The sequence below is a fragment of the Psammomys obesus genome, unplaced genomic scaffold, assembly GCF_907164565.1.
Source record: "Psammomys obesus unplaced genomic scaffold, mPsaObe1.curated_primary_1811, whole genome shotgun sequence".
In the NCBI taxonomy this organism is placed as follows: domain Eukaryota; kingdom Metazoa; phylum Chordata; class Mammalia; order Rodentia; family Muridae; genus Psammomys; species Psammomys obesus.
The window spans coordinates 3,174,045-3,185,008 of NW_026596057.1; the positions used below are offsets into that span (position 1 = coordinate 3,174,045).

The following is a 10,964-nucleotide window of genomic DNA, read 5'->3' on the forward strand; positions in this document are numbered from 1 at the left end:
GCCACCGAAGATTAGCTTTGGGAGGACCAAATGGCTTGGCTCGGTGGTAGCACTTGCCTGCAGGGCACAAAGCTTTGGGTTCAATACCTAACCCGGAAAAAACGAATTTGTCCGATCCAAGTGAATAGTGAAAGCTCAGGTCAGGGTTTCAATTAGTAAGCACAGATACAGGCACACCAGGGTTTTTAATATTGAATTTTCTAAAGCACTGGTTCATAAGCAGCCCAAAGTGCTCCTCTGTCACCCCAGCTACCCGGGTGCCTTCCTTAGGTCCCCTCATATTGTCTCATGATTCAGTCTGACACACAAGTCCTCTTTGTTTACTTCTCTTCAGAATTCCCGGGGATCACCGGTCAGCCAGGCCTCTGCTTATACAGCCAGCATGGGCCACATGCACCCTGGACTAGCCATGAATGCGATCTAGCACATTTGTAGACCCCAACATCATGCCACAACATCAGAAGTTTCCCTGTTACAAACTACTGTCATGGTTCCTAGTACTGTGCTCAAGATATGATTTGTTGGCCAATTGTTAAACAGTGAAACTTTTGTTAATTGTTATGTATAACTACATGCAGAATTCATTAACAGAAATTATTTGGATGAGAAATCAGTGTTCCAGACAGTTACCAAAACCAAAATCTGTGAAACCTCTGAACAGCAAATGGAGCGTGTGTGTGTGTGTGTGTGTGTGTGTGTGTGTGTGTGTGTAAAGGAGAGAAAGAGAGAGAGAAGAGGGAAAGGAATAAAAAACAGAGAGAAGGGAAAAAGAGAAGAGACTGATACTTATTGAGAAGGAGAAGAGAAAAGTCCTGGGATGGACAGAATTCTTACCAAGGTACGCAGTTGCTTAGCAACTGGTCCTCAGCCAATGAGAGTGAAATGTCAAGCGGGTAGTCTTTCTGACTGGCTAGACAAGGGAGCAAATGGCTTGGCGTGTCCACCCCTTTGCTGCTGTGCCAGGGTGGAGAGTTTGTTTTCCCACTGGCAACCCTCTTCAGGAGGGCAAGGACACTTGTCATGAGCCATTGATAAAGACTAATGCCCACCCATGGGGAAGGCGGCAGCTTCTCAGCGCTGGATTCTCCACAATAAGTTGGGGTGAGGAGGAGCATCCCAGGGTCCTGTCCCACTCCGGTTTCTCCCACGCTGGGGGAAACAATCCCACACCCAAGCCCCCTTCCTTTTATCCAGTAGAAGGATATTGTGCCTAAGCTGACAATCAGAATATTCGCTGCCTGGCTTGTTCTTTGTTTAAGGAAAACTTATACATCTTTCCCCTACTTGGCTCCAGATACACAGGCAGGCTGCTGAGCAAGTTCGGCAGGGGACTGCCCTATGAAGGCCTTTAATTGACACTTTTGTGTTGTCTCCTCTCCTGAATGACAATAGTAGCTAATATCGCTGAGAAATTGCCATGAGCCAGACAGAGTTTCAACACTTTACATACATTAACTCACCTCATGCCAACAGTGCTTGGAGGCTTGTAGTTATTAAATTTTTTACTAGCGCATATTCATCATATAAATCGGTGGGCTCCATTATGATACTCTCACGAACGTGTGTCATATACTTTGAGACTGGCATGCTCATTGTCCCTGTTTGTGCGGATGTAAAACCTGAGAGACAGTGGCATCAAACAACTTATGTGGGGGAATAAGGCATTTGAGACTAAGAAAAGCAGCGGGGCTTGAGTTTAATGCTGGTTGTACAAAGGTAGTTTCTAGCAGTTTCTGAGAAAGTCCTTCCCACCTCTTTATTCATGATTCAGCTCTTGGCGTCTCTCAGGATCCTGACCCTGAATCCTTCTAACAGGACCCTCCTAGTCCCGACTACAGTCCTTCATAGTGCAAAGCTTACTGTGGTTCCCTTCTGCAGGGCCCCTGGCCAGCACAACCTTTTGGGGAAGAGCCATCTGCACTTGGATTTGCTAAGATACTTTTTTTACATTTGAATCAATATTGACGTTTTCTAAAGTGCTGTCATGTCAGTATCTACCCATTTGACAGGGGCAGAGCTGAGCGTCTACAGGTGTAGAAGATGAGGTATTAGAAACAAGACTCCCCGGCAATGGGGAGCCCAAGCAGAATGGTCACCGAGAGGGGAAGCAAGGGTAAGACCAAAAAGATGCCTTGTCGATAGCCTAACGCAGCTGCTTGCTACCTGGCTAGGACCAGCTCCTAAGGCAGACAGCCTTTCCCAGCCACTGAGGGCAGCTCTAACAGTTCAGGAAGAAGCTGTGTGGTGGCTTCTCCCAGGGCTTGAAGCCCTGGGGGGTGGGAGCAACACGACTTCTTTCCATCTTTTCTTTTTTTCTCCGCTTTCTCTCCCCACCCCCATTCTGCCTGACTCCCTCCACTCCCACTCCAAAATCTGTAATGATGGAATGGTGAAAAGCAGGGAAAGATTGATAATCAGCCTCATTATTACCAGCATTACATATAATTATAGCAAAAACCTCACTCATTTGGATCAATTGAGAGGAAAATCAGTTTAAATTCGTGACAAGTTGGCAGATTACTTTTAAATTACAATTTTATTACTTCTAAGTAACACACGTGAATAGTTTGTGTTTCAAGTACCATAAGCTAATGGTTACTAAGTGGGGATTTTATGAAACCTGCTTTAAAAGACTCTTTTGTAATTAACACCCCGTTAATATGCTAATGACACCCTAACTATGCTTTTTAAATTGCTTGAAAACAGATGTATCCTAAATAGGCTCAATGCTCCTCTCACCAGCCTATTTGCTTAACAAACCTTCTTTATTTTTTTGCAGATCAGCAAATACAAACTAGCATATACCATAACCAGTTCTTTTATGTTTATTATTTGTTAATGTATACAGATTCTTGCCTATGAAAGGAGGTATGAGCGTGTCAACACGTTTGTGTGTGGAGGTCAGAGGACAACCTTGGTGTAGGTCTTCAACTTCACCTTATTGGACACAGCTCTGGGGTGATGGTGGTGGTTAGTTTGGCCTGGCTGGCTGGCTCAGGGGCCTCCTCTCTGGCTCCGCCTCCCTGTTCTGGCTCCGCCTCCTTTTCCTGACTTCACCTCTCGCTTCTGGGTCCTCCTCCCATGGCTCCTCCTCCCACCTCAGCTGGAGACACTGTGTCCAACTTTTGAGTGTCTGCCAGGGATTTTAAATCACATCCTCACACTCACTGAGAAAGTGCCATCTCCCCAGTGCCCTATGGCATTAATCACCTTTCTCAACTGATTATGTCATAATTCAATAAGACTATATTGCTTTTGACTAGGAACCAGATTTATAAGACTTTAAGAACCACCTTGGGCCAGGCACTGCATGCCTATAATCCCAGCACTCAGGGAGGCAGAGGCAGGCAGATCTCTGTGAGTTTGAGGCCAGCCTGGTCTACAAAGCGAGTCCAAGGCTACACAGAGAAACCTTGTCACCCTGTCTCAAAAAATAAAAGATAGATAGATAGATAGATAGATAGATAGATAGATAGATAGATAGATAGAATAACTACCTTGGTTTATAAAAGAGGGAATGAGCTCAGAGACAGATCTGCTCAAGGCCACACAGTGTAAACCTTCAGGTCTCCTGATTTCCAAAACCAAGACGTATTGAACCCACGAAAGAATGCCCATAGTCATAACATTCCTCATGAATCTATGCTGCTATTTCCATAGCAACTACTAGCTTTTTCAAAACCTTTTTTTTCCCCCAGTGCTATGTGCCGGGCTCCACGGCAAGCCTTTTAGATAGAAAAGTTGCCCCTCGGGGCCACTGTCTGCTTCGTTCCAACTTCACTCTGGTGCCGAGTGGTTTGTAAGTGAAGACTAACCCCCATCAGGCAGGTCAGCAAACAGAGGTTCCCGATGACAAAGCGGTTCTTTGAAGAGGGATTGCGGTGAAGTACTACGGTCAGTATGTAAACTACTTAAAGCGGGGTTCTAACCTCCTACCATGTCTGCCCGCCTCTCTTTCCATAGTGGTGCCTGCACAGGCTGGTCCGGACGGGCATGATACTGTCCCTAACAAATGATACGTGGCAGGGGATCTCGCTTTAGAAAAACCGTCTATTTCACAAGCAAGCTCCCTATTCTGGTAGCGTGAACACTGGGAAGCCTCCTGGCCGTGTGCCAACAGGCGTTCGGGGCAGGTGCCAGGGACGCCACTGGATGACTTTTTACTGCTGAGGTCTGTGAACATGGATTCTGCCCACAGAGCTCTTTTACGTGTGGCCTCCATCCCTCTGGGCTTCTTGTTCCATTTCTCCCAGCCTCTGAATAAGAATAGACCTTTCCAAAGACCGTGGTCATCTTACCTTACTGTAAGTCTCATTCCTTACACTGTCACCCCACCCTTGTGTCATCTGCTCTTGGCTTCGAAATTCCTGAATTTTTTTCAGATCAATACACTTAGGCTCGGCCTGACAGAAATTTCCAGAAATAATAGAGCCCCAAATGTTTTCAAGACTTTGGAGCAGTAAACAGGTCTTCTGCTCTGGTGTCCTACACATACCAGGTTTTTAGCTCTTAAGCTGAATGAATGAATGAATGAATGAATGAATGAATGAATGAATGAATGAACAGGAACTCTCACATCAGTATAGGGTTCCAATTCCCTGTTCTCTGACTTCTGCTCTGCTCTCCTCATTGCTGGGGCTGAGGAAACACAGGTGCTCCAAACTCTAAGCTCTCCACCCAGATCCTTCCCCCCATCACAATCATGACTAGTAAAATGGAAAAAGGAGACTAAAAATATTGAGTGCCAGAAATGAAACTCAGGCAAACAGCCTAAAATATTTATTAAGCACTTTCCCTGCCAGTCCTCTAACTTCTTGTAAATGTTCTTTTGATTTAAAGATCACGGGCTTTTCCATTTTTAGAGTCCAAATATTAATTCTGAAATCTGAACAGGAACTTGGATTGACCTTTAACCTGGAAATCCTCACTGTGCCCACCCCTGCCCTCTTCTAGGCACAGCAGCCAACAAGGGCAGCAAGGGGCTCCAGGCTCTTTCATTCAAAGGTGAGGAAACAGCGGGCTCTGGAAGACCCAGGGTGGGACCAATCACGGCAGCCTCATGAGCCCTTGCCCTGGAATGATGTGCTAATCTGTGATTGTCTGAAACCAGGAGCCAAACCCAGGTCATGTCTACTTCAGCATGTCCCAGTGTGCATTCTGACACTTTAAGAGCAGACATCTTCTGAGAAGGAGAAGAAAAAAAAAAAAGGTACATTCAGAATTCCAGCCTCCAAATGTTGTCTGGAAAGGGGGAACAAGCTTCTATCGCTTATTTATAATTTTCCATGCTCAAAAACAAAACAAACAAAGAAACAACAACAACAAAAAACCCGTCTAACCCTGACAGCTGTAGATAAGTGCTTAACCTACCCAAAGTGGCTAGCAGAGGAGGGGAGGACTCTATGGCTTAGCAGCCTGCCCCTGCTCCTCTTCCTGTCCACTCAGGTTGCTCCAAGGGAACTGGGAAGATTAATCTGAAGATGGCATACATCCCTGCATCCTGGCCAAGCCACATGTCACTGGACAGTTGGGACAAATAGCCTACGGGATGCTTGGTCTAACTGTGAGACTCAGCTCCGAGACAAATAAACCAAAAGAATAGTGATTTACAACCGGGGTGTTGGAAATCACAACTCACGGAAAGGCAATCAGAAATGGAAATAAAACTTCTTGAGAGTCTCCTAGAGGCCAGCATCAGCCTTGCTGGAGGCCAGCCAGAGCTATAGCTGTTTCCCACTCCAAGGGTTGGTCTGAGAACCTCTCCCAGATGCGGCATAGCCTGAAAAAGTGTGCACTGCGTACTGACTGGCCAACCCCCGCCCCAGAACGAAAAAATCCAGCACATGTTAAAATAAAACGTGATCCACCTGGGGAGTAAGGTGGGAAGATTAACCTTTGTTTTATTCCCTGCCTCCCCACTAAGATATTTTATTCTTTTGCTACAATGATTCAAAAAGAAAAAACAAAAACAAAAAAAACACTATGAACCCATAAACAAGTTGTAAATAATACAGGGGAAAAGAAATACCTAAGTTGTTCTTACAAACAACTCACCTATTTCAGGTGAATCTGGCACTACCTCCTACCCCACCCAGCCTCGATCCCCAGGTGTGGCCACACTTGGCCACTGCCACACAGTGTAAGGTTAAGCTCAGCTGACCTGGCCTGAGCCAGCTGGTCTTAGCTCCTTACTGGAGAGATGACCTTGGACTGTTTGCTCAAGCTTTTTAGGGTTCTGCTTCACTTTCTGCAAAATGAAGAAAATGATGATAGTATCTAGTCTCCAAGGATCCCAGAGAGCACTAACACATGCATATAGTACCCCGGAGAGTGCTTGGCACACAGTAGGTCCCTGATAAATGCAGACCATTGCTTTGACTCTTTTGTGAGGATGACCGAGTTAGGATTGGGTGTCCATCTCAAGAGAGCCACCCAAGCCCAGGAATTCTAAAAAAGAAATGTCTCCCCCCGCCTCCCACCCCCCTTTTTTTGAATCTCTGTGTCATCCACTTTCACAGAAGAGAAGAAAACAGCCACTTCCTCCAGTAGCCCCGACATCAGACACACAAGACTGAAGCCCAGCTCTCGGCTGACTCCGGTGCGATGCCATTGGGGAAGTGAAAGGCTTCTCTTTGCATAGTTTCTTCCCTTGATTGCTACTGATCCACCTACCCCCTTTGTAATATTGTAAACGTTTCAGAAAAGAGTTATCCTAAATATGTTCCTTCCAACATCTGATAAACAGCTATTCCTCCCTACACAAACCCTAACCACTTACGCCCATGGTAGTTTTCAATTAACCACCCACACATCTGTGGAGGGAAAAAAAAAGTGTTCTGGGAAATACATCCATGTGTGCATACACACATACACAAACGCTGCCAGCTCGACTCTCCTCCGTGGCTCCTCTCAAGTTAAAAGAGGGCAGTTTCTACCCCAATAGCCAGGTCACGATGGGCAGGGCTCTTACAAATCAGGAGGTCCCCAAGAAGCTGCTGGGTCACTGTAGTCCCTAAGCTATTCTACAGTCAGTGATCAGTGCAATTTTCCAGGCTGTTGTGAGGTAGATTGCTGCCCCTTTCCTTGCAAAGTAGGTGTGGTGGCTTTAAAAGCTGTGAGAGGCGGCTGTGCAGAGCAAGGACCTGCAGCCTGACTTTCTGGATTCAGGGCTGGCTCCGCCATTTTCCGGCTGTGAGGGTCCTTTACCTCCCAACGGTTTTGGCTACTCCTCTCTGAAAGAAACAGAACAGCGAACAGTGCCAGCGAGCCTGCTTGCTACTGGGTTGGTCCCAGCAGATCACGTAGGTGCCTGTCACCTCTGCCCCTTTCCTTCTCTCCCCTGGCATTAGTGCACAATTGGATGGGGCTACCACAAGCTTTGTCTCGAGTCTTCTACGGGAAAGCCTACTGGGAAGTCTTTTCCTGTGCAGTTGGCAATCCAAGACTTAGCCAAGCAAAAGAAAACAGTTCTACCATACAGGGCACAGTCCAAGCTCAGAGTGGGCAGTTTGCAGGTCCCCGTGAACACTGGCCTTCAGCCACATCCTAGGCACGGTCCACACATGAATATTACTTCCCAACAGTGACATTACTGCCCTGGAGATTCTTACAGGACCACAGATCCTTCTGTGGCTCCATTTGCTAATATGTGAAAGGGTAGGGATTACCCACCAACATAATTATGAAGGCAGAGGCATTATGGCTGCAGGTACTGTTCCCAGATACCCTGAGCCTGCAGTGGGACCCCCCCTTCCTGCAGGTTCTTAGACAGTTCAGAAGAGGCAAGTCTTTGGCATTGAGTGCAGGCCTCCTCTTAACTGGCTCACACAAACAAAATGGAAGACGTCAACAGAGCCAAGCAAAATAAGCCATTCCTTTCTTAGGAGTGACAACGAAACTCACCGTTAGAAGCAAGCATTTAAACAACCCTCCCCCAATGTTATATCAGGTCTGAAACCCAATTACACTAAATACTGGAGCCTCCACAAATTATTGGAAACTGAAGCCAGCAAAATGTGTGGGCTTTTGCAGATTTAGTTGTACATTTTTCCAGATCCCCAATTCATTACTCTATAGCGATATCTGGTATTTAAATTAATTTGCATGTTGGCTTCTGAGCAAAATGGGAGGAATGGAAATATTAATTTGTATTTGGTACCAAATGTACAGACAACACTTTTTTTTTTTTTTGTGGGATAGCTATCTCATTCAATTCTCAAAACAAAATGCTAAGAATGAGATTACAAATTCCACTTCAGAGACTGAAGATGTTAAAGGCCTAGAGAGGTTCAGTAGCTTGCCTAAGATCACACAGACAAATGATAAAAACTAAGGACCAAAGCCAATGACCTCATTCTCTCTGTCTGTGTGTGTGTGTGTCTCTCTCTCTGTCTGTCTGTCTCTATCTCTCTGTCTCTGTCTCTGTCTCTCTCTCTCTCTGTGTGTGTGTGTGTGTGTGTGTGTGTGTGTGTGTGTGTGTGTGTGTTTCTTTGGGTGAAAGCAATTCTAGTAGAGTTTAAGTTACAGGCATTTCTGGAAGTCCTTTGCAACCCTACCCTTCACCACCTTGGACTAAGCTCTCCCTTCCTTTAGGCCTCAGCTATCTATGTCTATCCAAATGAGAGATCATCCTCTACTCTCCCTAAGGTCCTTGAGTTGTTAACGTTCCACAGTGCCAGCAAGCAGACCCCGCGAACTTTTAGACTAGTCTCTCTTTCTTCACCCGTTCTGAAGCCATCATCACACAGACCTTGAAGGGCTCAGGAATCTAGCTGAAGATAAACATGACCGTCAAACAGCCAAGCTCATGTGCAAGGGGAAAAGCTGTTCTCAGCTGTGAAAAGGACTGAGATGGGAGTGAAGAAAGGCCCAGACTGCAACCTGGCGGCCACATGTCGGGTCGTATTATTGGCCACCACCTTCAGCCGTCAAACCAGCCCAAATAACTTGAGCTTTACCTTGTGCCATCCCCATGTCCCCTTGCCCCTGGGAGCAATCATCAATCTCCTAATGCTTCCGTCACCATATGTACAGTACAGCGTTACTGCGTACAATGAGTGAGCTTACCCCGGTGCAAAGGGTAGCGTGTCATTCACATTCGATCTCCAGGTGCCTGGCTCCTGCGTGGCTCCCAGAGTCACTGGATGCACCCTGAAGGAATGAGACACCTCCTCACCCAAAGCCTCCACCCAAGAAACGTCGTGTGTCACGGTGCCTCACAGAGGGGTCAGTCCAGTAAAGCAGGCAAACTTTCTTCCCAGGCCTTTGCAATTAATTGGCTGCCTGTCCACAGAGGAGGTCAGGGGAGCAGGGACTTCAGTTCTTAAGACCTTGCAAATCTATCTGCTTTACCCTGCCTGCCGGAATCCACACAGCACAGTCTCTGACTTTGATTCCCAAGAACATGAGCTCCATGCCACCACCAGACACATGAGAAGTCGATTTGGTTTGGCTGCTGGTTGCATTCACACATGGTTGGGTGTCTGGGACGGCTTCTGGCCCTGAAAGGAGGGGTACCTAGGACAGACGTGCCTAGGCAGGAAGGCAGCCAGTGAACTTAGCTTCCCGAAGCTTCTGTGGGGACTGAGGGACTACCTTGGCTTGGCTACGGTGAAGCCTCAGTTCGCAGGGTTTTTAGAGTCTAGCCTTCCCTACCCCAGCCCTAGATCTGGACCCCCCAAGCGGAAATGATGACAGCAACTCTTGCTGTGGAATTGGGGGCAGCAGCAGGGGAGGGGAGAAGAGGCTATTAGCAAATCAAAGGGGAAGAAAGCAGAGAGGAAAGCCAAATTAAAGGGCTATGTTTCCCTTTTGAAAATCCAATTGTAAAGAAATAAGCTTTTAAGTGAAAAAACAACCTTGCCCTTGTTGTAAAGTATTTCCGGGACTTTTTGACCAAGCGTAAACCTTTTAGATCACTTTTTTCTTTTCTCGGTACAAATTAAATAATAGGTACATCTTGGCGATTTCCCTCACTCTCTCACTTTTCATACACACACAGACATGTGGGGTTGTAGCAAAGCTTCTTCATCTTTGTTCCAAACCCTTCCCGACACGCTGGCTAGGACCCTCGGAATATCCCAGCACCTTCCCCTGATGTGCAAGCCCGCCCTCGCCCAGGGACCGTTCTCTCCTCTGCCCGGGCAAGCACCCACGAGACACGCGGCATAGCCACCGCTCATGCATAGGAACGTACACGCCCGCCTTCGATTCCAGCTACGTTATCCCGGTTCCTCCCTGCCCCTCCCGACAGGTTCACACTCCCACCGCGGAGCCCAGGCGAGGTCCTTACCACCAAAGCCGGTGGGAAACTTCATGAAGTGGGAGTAATTTCCATACATGTTTGCTGTCCGGTTCATCCCTCCACCGCGCTTCCGAGGAGTACGAGCCTCTCTCCCCGGCTCCCCAGGCGCAGCCGGGCTTCCTTCAACTTGGGCTAACAAGAGTGGCCATCGCTTGCTAGCAGCCGGGGGAGCGCAGGCTGGGCCAGCCCTCTGGGATTAGTCAGGAATCTGCCTCTAGATCCGAGAGTCCACATAGTGTTGAGAGGCTGCGGCGGCGGCGGCAGCTGGTGCCTGTCAGTAATCACGCATAATGCCGCCGCCGTCGCTGCTGCTGTTGCTACTGCCGCCGCCGCCGCCGCGCCTGAGATCCTGTTGCTAGTTTGATTAACTCTGGGTTGGGCTGCTGCGAGCGACTCCTCTAGCTCCCTGTGAGTCCCCAGAGGTCCCTACCCGGTGGCACAATCTATTAGCTGGGAACCAATCGATGTGTGACTCTGCCCTAGTAGGTCACGAGAGAGGGGCGGAGGTGGCAGGCGAGAAAGACTCTTTTGGGTACCTTTTCCTTGACTCGCACCCACAAAAAAAAAAAAAAAAAGAAAAAAAAGAAAAGAAAAGAAAAAAAAATCAATGGGGTTTTATTAAAATGCATTTTCTCACTCTGGCTCCTCTCTGTCCAGTGCA

The 10,964-nt window shown here is 47.4% G+C and overlaps 1 protein-coding gene across 3 annotated transcripts in view; it reads right to left on the minus strand.

Moving 5' to 3' along the window:
* Nucleotides 1-10,698, minus strand: part of Rxrg (retinoid X receptor gamma) — a 41,501-nt gene extending 30,803 nt beyond the window's left edge. Inside the window, exon 1 of one of the 3 annotated variants that reach the window (XM_055624616.1) lies at nucleotides 10,292-10,698. In XM_055624616.1, the coding sequence (XP_055480591.1) occupies nucleotides 10,292-10,358 (67 nt within the window). In that variant the 5' untranslated portion in view covers nucleotides 10,359-10,698. Of the gene's footprint in view, nucleotides 1-9,066; nucleotides 9,134-10,291 lie in introns of those variants that run through there. The other 2 variants (XM_055624615.1, XM_055624617.1) reach the window with 2 other exon arrangements.
* Between the last annotated feature and the right edge of the window lie 266 nt (nucleotides 10,699-10,964).